This window comes from Megascapheus bottae, chromosome 29 (assembly GCF_031878675.1).
Source record: "Megascapheus bottae isolate mThoBot1 chromosome 29, mThoBot2.hap1, whole genome shotgun sequence".
NCBI lineage: Eukaryota > Metazoa > Chordata > Mammalia > Rodentia > Geomyidae > Megascapheus > Megascapheus bottae.
Window position 1 is genome coordinate 8,845,679 of NC_143537.1, and position 13,024 is coordinate 8,858,702.

The window sequence follows — 13,024 nt, forward strand, 5'->3', positions numbered from 1 at the left end:
GGAAGTCCACACTGCAGACAAAAGAAAAACTATTGAAGGAAAAAATTCCCAGAAAGTGGTGCTGGTTACTTCTATGTGGTCTCAGGGCCTTGGGAGCTTCTCTGGAGCTTGGGTCAGGCCATGAAGAAAGGCAGATTAACTAGGAAGCCCCGGGGTAGAGGCCCCTGAGGTCAGACATGACAAGCAGAGGTGATGGCAGTCCTGAGTGGGCTTGGCAAGTAGGACTGACTTCATTTCCTTCCACCATCCCCAAACATGACGCTTGTCCTTCCGTGTACAGCTCCTTTCTGCCTCTAGACTCCAGATCTTCAACAGGCTGGAGTCTGTGGTAAAGTGTCTTTTCTGAGTACCTTGTCTAAATTAATTCCTACCCCTCACCTTGTCTCAAATCTGCCTGCTTTATTTTCTACCACAACTAGAAACCCAGACCCACTTGGTAACTTCCTTGCATTTTAAAATTCCCTTCTCTTCCTCCTTCCTCTGTGCTGTTTGAGCTCCACCCAAATCTTTATTACTACTGGTACACTCGCCCCAACCAAGCTTTGTGGAGTAACAACTCACACCTGCCCTCACCATGCACTGGCTGAAATGTGGGGCTCTAAAGAAGAGTGAGGCTACAGCCGGGCATGGTGGCTCACACCTGTAATCCTAGCTACTCAGCAGGCTGAGATCTGAGGATCAAGGTTCAAAGCCAGCCTGGGCACAAAAGGACCTGAGACTCTTATCTCCAATTTAACATCTAGAAAGCAGGAAGTGGGGAAGAGCTCAGGGACAGCACCCAGGCCAAGTTCAAGCCACATGACCTCCCCCCACCCCCGCAAAAAAAGAGCAAGGCTACAAAAACTTCCTTTTCTTAAGGAGTCCAAACTCTGGGCTGCAATTTGTGCTATCAAATCAAATAAGATAGTTCATACTAAGACCACACTCACACTCTCAAGTTTTTCCCCTGCCCCTCCCACTTGTGAAAGCACTCCATTTCTAACTTTTTTTTTTATTTTTTGGCTTGGACGTTGAACTCAGGGCCTGGGCTCTGGGCTCTGTCCTGCAGCTGTTTTGAACTCAGGGCCTGGGCTCTGTCCTATAGCTGTTTTGCTCAAGGCTGATACTGTATCACTTGAATGATAGCTCAACTGGAGGTAAGAGACTCATGAAATTTCCTGCCTGGGCTGGCTTTGAACAGCAATCCTCAGATCTCAGACTCCTGAGTAGCTAGGATTTCAGGCATGAGCTACCAGCACCCAGCTTCATAACTCTCCTGAACCAAAACTTTCATCATAAGCTGTGCTTATGGGGAACGCACTCATGACATCCCATATCAGCTTCATGAAGCACTGCCTTGTTAATTCCATTTTCTGTTGCTACAAGAAAATAAAAATAAAGCAAAGAGGTTTATTGAACACAGTGTTGGAAGTCCAAGAGCGTGGTTCCAGTATCTGCTGGCTCTGCTGACTGAGCCCTTTCTGGATGTATCACAACATAAAAGATAGCCTTAATGGTGGGAGTGCATGTAGGAGGGAGCAATCACATGACACAAAAGGAATCTAGAGCCCAGGAGGATCTTTGGGCTGAAATCCAGGGCCTCATGCACAGTAGGCAAGTGCTGTATCATCGAGTAGCACTCTAGACTTGCAAGAACTAACCCATACTTCAGATCAGCATCAATCTAGTCTTGAAGACAGTATTCCCAAGGTTCTCAGTGCCTTCCACTACTCCGAAGAGCATGGACTTAACATGTACAAGGTCTTGGATTCAATTCCAGCACACACACACACAAAAAAAAAAAACCCACAAAAAGTTTTCATTACCAAAAAGAGCACTGAGCTTCCAACACACAAATCATATCTTCATATCTAAACCAAACCAGTCCTCTAGAATATATTCATGTCTTAGACTGCTTATGACTATTCCCCACGCCTACTTTCCAGCCAAGAAATACCTATTTAGCCAGGCACAGAGGAACAAGTCCGTAGCCCCAGCTGTTTAAAAGGCTGAGGCAGGAAGATTACTTAGGCCCAGGCACTGGGGTGAGCCTGGGCAATGTAGTACAGTTTTCCCTCACCCCCAGCTCTCCCCCACCAAAAAAAAAAAAAAAGAAGTTTAATGAGGGACTATTTTAAATTCCCTAGAATAATGATCAGAACACAGAACACAAGTAAGTGCTGAATAAATTCATTACATGAAGGCAGGGGTGAGCCAAGGGTCCATGTTTTCTTTTTTCATCACTGGACTGTCAACAGCTCTTTTCTCCTGGGGTGTCCTGGGTTGGGCTGGAGGCATTGTGAGTCATAGCTAGTACACAGGAGCTGAGTAGTTCAGAGATGTGGCCAAACCTGGAACAGCAGCTTGGCACCTCCAACCCATCTTCCAGGTGAGGCACACAAGCTGTAGATGTTGGGGAAGGGTTCTCGGGGTCTTGCGACTTTGAGGATAGACTGAATGAGGGATTCCAGAGATGGGAATCTAGTCCCCTGAACTAGATGGGGTGGCTGGGAGAGTATGATCCAGCCTCTGCCCAGCTGTGAGGAGTGTGTGTTGAATTAATGAGCATACAGTGGAGGTAACCTTGACCATTATTTCTCTTTTCATTCTCCCTGGGCAGAACTGAAAACAGTACATCATAGAGCTCCTATTCTCATACAATTGAAGCAGTCCTTACTAAAAGGAGTTTATATAGACCAACAGAAAGAAAGAAACATGTCTGTTATCTGGACCTTAGATCTCTTGAGGGTGTGGTCTGCTTGAAAAAAGTTAAATTTAGTGTACACAGCACTAGTTTCCCAGAACCCTAAGCAATCCAAAAGCCTAGGCAAAGGTACATGCCCCTGGAGCTCACTGCATCTGTCTTCTCAGATGCACCAGGAATATCCTTGAAGTCAAGAACCGGTTGTGCTGTTCAGATCAGGGCCTACCAAGGGTCAACTTCAGGTTCAAAGTTGTCAATTGAATGGTGGGAGCAATCACAGTGTTGGCTACACTTAACATCCCACAATACTCTGCAGCTTCCCTATCTAACCTTGACTTCAGGGAGGCCCAGTGGAATGAAGACTAACCAGCTGAGCTTGCCTGTTTGAACATTAAGGTGCCAGTGTTGGAGCATGGCTCGAGACAGAACACAAGGTCCCCAGGTCCTTTCTTCCAGCTTCCTCTTGTGCTAATTAATCCCTGAACCAATTTTACTCAAATTCTTCCACATATGTGGAATACTCACCCTCATCTGCTCTTCCTTACCCATTCCCATTGCAGTTGAAGAATCTACTTGTCTCTATTACTGGTCCTTCCTCACCCAAGACCCTGTGCAAGGACAGCAGCAATCCTAGTCTTTTTTTTTTAACTTTATTTATTGCTGGTCCTACGCCTTGAACTCAGGACCTGGGTATTGTCCTGTCCTTGTGCTTCTTTTTATTCAAGGCTAGCACTCTCATCACTTGAGCTACAGATCCACTTCTGGCTTTTTGTTTATTGGAGTTAAGAATCTCACAGACTTTACTGCTCAGGCTGACTTTGAACTACCCTCCTCAAATCTTAGCCTCCTGAATTGCTAGAATTACACGTGTGAGCCACCAGCATCCAGCATTGAACTTTATTTCTTCCTTATAAATCATGTCATTTTCTACCGAGCTCACAAACTACTCGTGATGTAATCACAGTACAGGTACTACTTGTTCTTGTCACCTGTGAGTCTAACCTTGACTCGTCTTTTTTTTTTTTTCCCTTCCAAGTCCTGGGATTTGAATATTGGGCCTGGGTATCTATTCCTTTGGCTCAAGTCTAGTGCCCTACCAGTTGAGCTACAGCTCCACTTTCTGGCTTTTTTTTCTGCGATAAAAGCACATAAGTTTCACGGATTTTCCTGCCCAGGCAAACTGTTCTCCTCGGATCTCAGCCTTCTGATTAGCTAGGATTACAGACTTGAACCATCTGTACCTGGCTCTTTTATTTTTTTTCCGGGACTGGTATTGAGATTTTGTGAACTCAGGGTCTTGGCTGTCTTGTAGGTGGTTTGACCCAAGGCTGACGCTGTACCATTTGGGCCACAGCTTCCACTTTTTCCGCCTTTTGCTGGTTAAATGAAGGTAGGACTCTCATGGCATTGCCTGCCTGAGCGGCTGGCTTCCAAGTGCGCTCCACAGATCTCAACCTCCGGAGTCGCTAGGACCACAGGGGGTGCACCACCGGCCTTAGTCCTCTGTGGATTTCACCTGTACCCAGGGCCTGGTCTGTGGACAAGCTTGTGCGTCTTGGGTTGGGCCTTAACCCAGGCCTTGGTTTGCGAAGGGTGAATCAGGCTGCTGACCCAGGGCCATTCTGCTCCTTAGCAGTGCCACTGGCACACCAGAGTGAGAGTGCAGCCTTTTGTGACTCCCCCCCACCCCCGCTCCCCGCCTCCCTTCCCTTCCACAGCTCCCCCACGAGGCCCGACCCATCATCCCTCGCCCTGGAGGCCTTCGAATGCCTGGCTTGGAGCCAAGCCGCCGGCCGCCTGTGGGAACAGCTGCGGCAGTTCTGGGCGGATCACTTCTCGCGTCGTTTCTCGCCGCGACGGCCGCCGCTGCGCCGCATCTCGTCCATGTCCACCTTCTATTTGCTGGACCACCGCACGCGCCAGGCCGAGCTGGGCCTGAGTTACGGCGCGCCGCGCACGCGCCTCAGCGACGAGGCGTTCGTGTTCCGCGGGGGCCGCTGGGCCGCCGAAGGTCAGCTGACCCAGCCGCGGCGGCCGCCGCTGCCGCCGACGCCGCCCCTCTCCAACTGGAAGCCGGCGGCGCAGGTGCAGCGCACCAAGAGTCAGGTGCTGTTGGAGGAAAACAACTACCTGAAGCTGCAGCAGGAACTGCTCATGGACATGCTGACTGAGACCACGGCGCGCATGCACCTGCTGGAGAAGAAGCTCGACCCCGACGTCAGCCCCGCCGCCGCCGCGCGCGCCTGGCAGAGGAAGATGCGCAAGCGCGAAAACGCCAACGGCGTGCTCATGATCCAGCCGCGCGCGCTGGAGTCGCGGTGACGTAATAAAAAGCCCCCGGAGGCGGCGCATGCGCACTTCGACCCTCGCACCCCCCCCCGGGGGGGAACGTCTAGACTGCAACTGCGCATGCGGGTGAGGGGCGGGCTGCCTGCTCTGCCAGGGGTCTAGGCTGGTCCTGGATGCAGCACGCTCTGGGCTGGTGATGCTGAATCTGGATCCGGACGGGGAGGGGGGGCGTCGTGTGTGTGTGTGTGTGTGTGTGTGTGTGTGTGTGTGTGTGTGTGTGTGCGCGTGCGTGCACCTGCCACCCTCCACGGGAGCCTGGCATGCATGCCAGGCATGGGGCAGATGGCTACTAGCATGCTATTACCTGGGCGGAAGGCCTGGTTGCAGAGAAGCCTGGGGCACTTAGGAGGATGAAGTGGGCAGGGTCGGGGGCCTCTTTTGCCTGGAGGGTTACAGCCTTAAGAGTTTCAGACTCCTGGGAGTTCTTTTCCAGCCTCCAGTGAAGCTTCTAGAGACTGTTGCTGGGTGCTGTGCCTCACACCGGTAATCTTAGTCTGGAGGCTAAGATCTGGGGATCACAGGGACTCCAAGCCAGCCTGGGCAGGAAAAAGTCCATGACCCCCCCCCATCTCCATGTATCCACTAAAAAGCCTGAACTGGAGCTCTGGTTCAAGTGGTAGAATTCCAACCTTGAGGGGAAAAGCAAAGGGCCTGACAATACCCAGGCCCCATAGTTCACGCACACATTCACAGGTATGTGTGTTGTAAATCCTGCAGGGCTAGGACCGTTTTTTTCTAAGGTTACCTGCAGAGGAGTTCATGTTGACTTTGCATTTAGGAAAAAAGCAGGGACTACACGAAGCCACTGTTCATGTACTAAATTAACAAGACACCATTACAGTCTTCACAGTCAGTTTTGTTTTTATTTTTGGCTGGTTCTAGGGCTTGAACTCTGGGCCTGGGTACTGTTCCCGAAGGTTAAAACTGTTCAGAGTGAGACGCAGAACTACTTTTGGTTTTCTAATGGTTAATTGGAGACAAGTCTCAAGGACTTTTCTTGCCTTGGCTGGCTTTGAACCACACTCCTCAGATCTCAACCTCCTGAGTAGCTAGGATTCCAGGTGTGAGTCACCAGTGCCAGGCTTACAGTTCTTTTAAGCACTGCTTTTCTATTTTAGTAATGTATTTATCGTCAGATGGAAGAACTCATTGTTATAAATGCTGTGAAATAAAATTTCCTTTAAAAATAAAAAATGGCTCTTGGGAATTTATTTCTAGAAGCTGAGCCACCTGGCATTTGTGATGCCAAGTGGACGTGCCCAGTGCCCACAGGTATGTTCTGGAAGCCAGGGCCAATGGTCCAGATGGCTCAGCTGTAAGTGGCTTGGCTAGGATACACTCTGTCAGGTCAACCCATGGCGCTTCAGTGAAAGTGATCATGAGTCTGTGGAGCCTGACATCACTTACCAGGAGTCCTTAGGAACGTAGCCAGTGCAGGGGAGGAGACAGCTGGCCTCCATCTGAAGAGAAAACAGATGTGGAAGTGTCCCCAGAGCCAGGGTGACTTTTAAGCTCTGAGAGTTTCACTGAGCTGCTGAAACAGTGCAGCATTTCATACAGATGGATTCGTCTGACCCAGAAATGTACATTGAAACTGCTGGTTCTGGGTGTCTCACACCTGTAATCCTAGCTATTCTCCAGCTATTCTGTAATCCGAGCTATTCTCCTAGCTATTCGAGGATTGAATCACTATTCTTTTGATATCCATTCCTCAAGTAGCTGAGCTTACAGGCGCATTCTACTAGCCCTGGCCTAGAGTTAGGTCTTTATGCTTTTTAAAATCCTTATCTTCTAGAGATACTGCCAGAATATTTACAACTAAAGTGATGCATATATTTAGATTTGTTTTGAAACAGTCTAGAACATAGGTAGGGAAAATAGATAAGTGTGAAGATGGAAAAGATTTGGTCATAAGTTGTTTATTGTTGAAGCTGAGTGATACAGTACACTATTTTAATTTTGCACATAGTTAATATTTTCTTCTACCTCCCTCTTTTTTCTCTCCCATTCCTGGGGCTTGAACTCAGGGCCTTGGCACTATCCCTGATCTTCTTTTGCTCAAAGTCAGCACTCTACCACTTGAGCCATACCTCCACTTCCAGATTTTTGGTGTCAATTGGAGATTAGAGTTTCATGGAGTTTTCTGCTAGTGCTTCATGCCCAGAACACTAGCTATTCAGGAGGGTGAGATCTGAGCATCACTGTTCAAAGCCAGCTTGGACAAGAAACATCCCTGAGACTCATCTCTAATCATCAGGAAAAAAAAATTGGAAGTCAAACTGTGGCTTAAGGATAGAGCACTATCCTAGAGGAAAAAACAAAAACAAAAAACAAAACAGGGATGGGCTGGGAGTTTGGCCTAGTGGTAGAGTGCTTGCCTAGCATGCACAAAGACCCTGGTTCGATTCCTCAGTACCACATACATAGGAAAAGCTGTGGCTCAAGTGGTAGAGCACTATCCTTGATAAAGCCCAAGGACAGTGCTCAGGCCCTCTGTTCAAGCCCCAGGACTGACAAAAGAAAAAAACAAAAAAACAGCTCAGGGATAGAGCCTATCTCTTGAGTTCAAGCCCTAGACCCAAGTGTTTCTTAGGAAAATTCTACTAAATATGAAGGGACAGATTATTCCAACCATGGAGAACAAATTCTCCCACAGAATAAAGAACATTAGTCAGTGCTGTCCAGTGAGCTTTGGTGGCCAAGCCAGGTAATAATATCTCATCAGGTCCATCTCAGAGAGTAAAATAGCAATTGAATTGGAATTCAGTAGCAAAGAAGGAATGTGACATTCCTACCAATTATTTGCAAACCAAATTCCATCATGCCTTAAAACTGCAGTGGTCATGCCCATGCTGAATTTATCCCAAATATACAAAGATTATAGTGTTAGAAAACTAGAAATAACAGAGTAAACCAAGAAGAAAAAAAACAATCTAAAATAAAGAAAAATGATTAGATACAAATCAGTATCTGAGTACCAATGTTTCTAGCCTGTAATCTCAGCTGATCAGCAGGCTGATGAGACCTAAGGATGTTGGTTCAAAACCAGCTCATGGGGCCAGGAGTTTGGCCTAGTGGTAGAGTGCTTGCCTAGCATGCATGAAGACCCAGGTTCGATTCCTTGGTACCACATACTTACAAAAAGCTAGAAGTGGTGCTGAGGTTCAACTAGTAGAGTTGTAGCCTTGAGAAAAATCCAAGGACAATGCTCAGGCCCTGAGCAGGACTGGCAAAAACAAAAACAAAAACAAAAAACAGCTCATGCAGACAAGTCTGTGACCCTTATGTTCATTATAACTAAAATCTGTATTGAGGGCTGGGGAATGTTAGCTCAGTGGCAAAGTGCTTGCATCAAAGAAAACTGTTCTTTTATAGCATCTTGGATTCCATCCCCGATATTTTTTTTAAAGGTAAAGAAAAAAGTACACTTAAAAAATAAAACTAGGGACTGGGAGTTTGGCCTAGTGGTTAAAGTGCTTGCCTAGCATGCATGAAGACCCGGGTTCGATTCCTCGGTACCACATACATAGAAAAAAGCCAGAAGTGATGCCGAGGCTCAAGTGGTAGAGCTCTAGCCTTGAGAAAGGCCAAGGACAGTGCTCAGGCCCTGAGCTCAAGCCCAGGACTGGCAAAAAAATAAATAAATAAATAAAATAAAAAAATAAAACTAGAAGTTGGGTGCAGTGGCTCATGCCTGTAATCCTAGCTACTCAGGAGGCTGAGACCTGAGGATTAAGGTTCAAAGCCAGCCCCAGCACAAAAGGACCTAAGACTCTTATCTCCAATTAACCTCTAGAAAATGGGAAGTGGGGCAGTAGCTGAAAAGCTCAGGGACAATGCCTAGGCCCAGGGGTAGGGGGTAGCCTTGAGCTGAGGAGCTCAGGGACATCACCCAGGCCGAATTTAAGCCCCATGACCCACAAAAAAAAAAAAAAATAGATAAAAAAGAGAATAAAACTACAGTATTTTGTATTTTACTATCTTTTTTTTTTTTTGCCAGTCCTGGGCTTGAACTCAGGGCCTGAGCACTGTCCTTGGACTTTCTCAAGGCTAGAGCTCTACCACTTGAGCCTCAGCACCACTTCCAGCTTTTTTCTATGTATGTGGTACCAAGGAATTGAACCCGGGTCTTCGTGCATGCTAGGCAAGCACTTTAACCACTAGGCCAAACTCCTGGCCCCATATTTTACTATCTTTTTGAATGCAAAATCAAGATTCAATAATTTATGTGTGAGTGTGTGAATGTGCCAATCCTGGGACTTGCACTCAGGGCCTAAGCACTATCTCTTAAGATTATTTTGCTCAAAAATGGTCCTCTACTACTTGAACCACAGCTCTGCTTCAGGCTTTTTGATAGTTAATTGAAGAGTCTCATAGGCTGGATGTGGCTTGCCTAGCATACATGAAGCCCTGGGTTCAATTCCTCAGTAATACATAAGCAGCGAAAGCTGGAAGTGGTATTGTGGTTCAAGTGGTAGGGTGCAAGCCTTGAGAAAAGAAGCTTCAGGGACAGTGCCTAGGCCTTGAGTTCAAGCCCCAGGACTGATCAAAAAAAAAAAAAGTCTCATAAACTTCCATGATCCTCAGTTCTCAGTCTCCTGAGAAGCTAAGATTACAGACATGAGCCTTGGCCACCCAACTTTTCATACAGTGCCCTACAATGTGCTTGGGCCTGGGTAGCCATTCCTGGGGAGGCCACCTTGGTAAGTAACTCTTCTCCCAGCCTTTGCTTCTAACTTTCTAGATCACCGCACACACCGCCTACAAGAAAAGCCAGGCCAGTCAGCACAGAATGTGTACTTGATCAAACAGCAGAAGCTTATCAATGTATAAAGCTGGAACTTTAAGAGCAAGATTTCAAATGAAAGCCAAAGTCCTTACCATGCCTGGATGCAATGTCACAAAAGGGAACTGGTGATTATATCCTTCAACCACTTTGAAGGCACTAATCAGGAAAGGGTTTCTCTGAGCCTGACTCACTGGTCCCGACTCGCGGAAATCTGGCACCCTCTACTGGTTACAGATTCACACTCGCGTTTCCTTGCACTGGAACAGGGCAAGCGGTGGGTGGGTTGTTTTGTTCTGGCTACCCCAGGCTGCTCTGAGGTTTGGGTCCATTCTTTCTCCCCTTCTCTTCCTTGCTCCTCTCCCTCCTCCTTTCCCCGTTGGTCTGTAATCCTAGCTACTCAGGAGGCTGAGATTTGAAGAGCGCAGATCAAAGCCTTGTTCAGTCAGGAAAAATCCATAAGACTCTTGATCTCCAATTAACCTCCCAAAAGCCAGAAGTTGGATGTGGCTCAAATGGTGGAGCAACAGCCTTCAGCCTAAAAGCTAAGGAGAGCCTGAAGCCCTGAGTTCAAGCCCCTGTGCAGGCATGATCTTGCACACGTGCATGCATGTACACACACACACACACACACACCCCTTCTGAAACAAATTAGGGTACAGATTGAGCATCCCTTATCCACAATGCTTGAAACTAGAAACACTGCAGATTTTGTGCTGGGGATTTTTTTTTTTTTTTTTTTTTTTTTGCCTATTGTGGGGCTTGAACTGTGAGCCTGATTATGGTCCCTGAGCCTCTTTTGCTCAAGGCTTGTGTTCTACCATTTGAACTACAGCATCACTTCTGGCTTTTTTCAGAGTAATTTCTCCAAGATAAGAGTCTTGCAAACTTTTCATCCTGGGCTGGCTTTGAACTGTGATCCTCAGATCTCAGCCTCCTGAGTAGCTAGGATTACAAATGTAAGCCACCCGCGCTTAGCCAGAGTTCAGACATTTGAATTAGGATGCTTAACCTATACAAGCAAAAGAACAAAGTTTTCTTTGAGAATCCAGAGTTCTTTTCTTCTATGACAGTGGGAATGATTCCTCAATTTAAGGCCAGCAGGATTCTTTTCATGCTGAGGAGCCTGTGTGACTTCCTGCTCTGGCATGGAGAGATGTATTTATTAGCTGTATATTAGGAATAGCTTATCTTTATTGTGCTCATCTGCAAAGTTACAGGCTTAAGCAGTTTTGGATTATTGCTCACTGTTCTGATAATGAGCAAAATGATAGAGACCCACTGCTGCCTGGGGCACTGGGGCAGGAGTTAAGCATGGTTAGAGAACTACTGAAATGCTATGAATGATAGGGATGGCCTGTAATATAAGCACCTCTGCTATTATTCATCTTTTAAATGTGGTGAGATGTTGAGGATTAGAGTGATAGGATTCCCTAATTGACAGCTGGAAGACACTTCCCTGGGGCCTTGGCTGTCTGGAATGAATGGCTGATGATAGAAGGCACATTGCCCTCTCCTGTCAGCATTGCACGGACACCTGAGCTGCTGTGAGCACTGCACAGACATCTGAGGAAGTTACATGATAACCACTGTTGCTGCCAAAGCACAGCTCCAGCTCCTGATGGCACAGTTCCAGCAGTCAGCTAGCACCAGACATACTGCTTTCACAAGTCTTGGTGAATTCCAGACGACCCTGCAAGCCATTTCCACTTAGGCCAGGAGGGGGAGCACTTCCCCTGGTGGCCCAACAGAAGATCGGTGATTGGTGTAAACCCAATTCTTCATTTGCATAAAAGATGCTAGCAGGGCCTGTGCTATCATTGGGCAAATACCAACACTTCATTTGCATGAGGGGACTGCCATGATTGGAACCTATCATGATATCAACTATATCACCTTAAATACACAAGAAGCCATTGGTCTGAGGATCTCTCTTTTTTTTTTTTAATTTATTTTTTATTTTTATGCCAATCCTGGGCTTGAGCTCAGGGCCTGAGCGCTGTCCCTGGATTTTCTCAAGGCTAGAGCTCTACCACTTGGTGCCTCAGCACCACTTCTGGTTTTTTTTCTATGTATGTGGTACCAAGGAATCGAACCTGGGTCTTTGTGCATGCTAGGCAAGCACTCTACCACTAGGCCACACTCCCGGCCCAGGATATCTCTCTTTTGTACTGGATTCTGAATTTAAGGCCTCAAGTTTGCTTAGCTGGTGCTCTACTATTGAGTTTCATCTCCAGTCTGACCCTGTGGGTTATTTTGGAAATGAGGTCTTAGAGGCTTTTCTGCACAGGTTGGCTGCAAACTGTGATCCTTTCCATCTCAGCCTCTTGATGAGCTAAGATTACAGGCAGGAGCCATGGGTTCCTGGCTGTGAGTTGGTTTTTCTACTTGGAGTTCATATACTAAAGTATATATATATATATATATATATATATATATATATATTACAATATCAAATAACATTTTGCAATATTTAGTACATTTTACAAAAACAACCCTCAAACCCACCACCACCAACAACAAAAAACAGTCAAGTTTGCTTTTTTGTGAGTCATGGGGCTTGAACTTGGCCTGGGCGTTGTCCCTGAACTCTTTGGCTCAAGGCTACCACTCTACCCTTGAGCCAAACCCCACTCCCAGTTTTCTAGAGGTTAATTGGAGATAGGAGTCTCAGGTCCTTTTGTGCCCAGGCTGGCTTTTGATCATCAGATCTCAGCTTAAATAAAGCACTCATGATGCTCAAATAAGACAAATGCAAATCAGGTGATTTCCTTTGGTTGGTCCTCAAAATACTAATTACAGAATCACTGCATTATTCTGCAGTTGTACTCTTAGACAAGTGCCCCAAAGTATGAAAAGGGAAGACTCAGTTGATTACCAATGTTTAAACCAACTTTATTTTTAATAGCTAAAAACAGAAAGGTACATCAGTAGGTGGATATACTATATTGTATGTATGAATTCTTTTGTGTGTGTGTGTGTGTGTGTCATTGTAGGGCTTGAATTCAGGGCTTGGGTATTGACCCTGAGGGTTTTTTTTTTTTGGTGGGGTATGGGGCTTTAACTCCACCTGGGCGCTGTCTCTGAGCTCTTTAGTTGAAGGCTTCCGCCCTACCCCTGGGGCTGGGTGGTATCCCTGAGTTCTTCAGATCAAGGCTACCACCCTACCCTTTCGCCAAGCCCCACTTCCCATTTTCTGGAAGTTA

The 13,024-nt window shown here is 46.7% G+C and overlaps 1 protein-coding gene across 1 annotated transcript; it reads left to right on the forward strand.

Moving 5' to 3' along the window:
* The first annotated feature begins 2,315 nt into the window (after positions 1-2,315).
* On the forward strand, positions 2,316-5,040 carry Cby3 (chibby family member 3). The gene is made up of 2 exons (XM_090321051.1): positions 2,316-2,368; positions 4,402-5,040. The coding sequence occupies exons 1-2, from the start codon at positions 2,319-2,321 to the stop codon at positions 5,003-5,005; spliced, it is 654 nt and encodes a 217-aa protein (XP_090177177.1). The 5' UTR covers positions 2,316-2,318; the 3' UTR covers positions 5,006-5,040.
* The last annotated feature ends 7,984 nt before the right edge of the window (positions 5,041-13,024 follow it).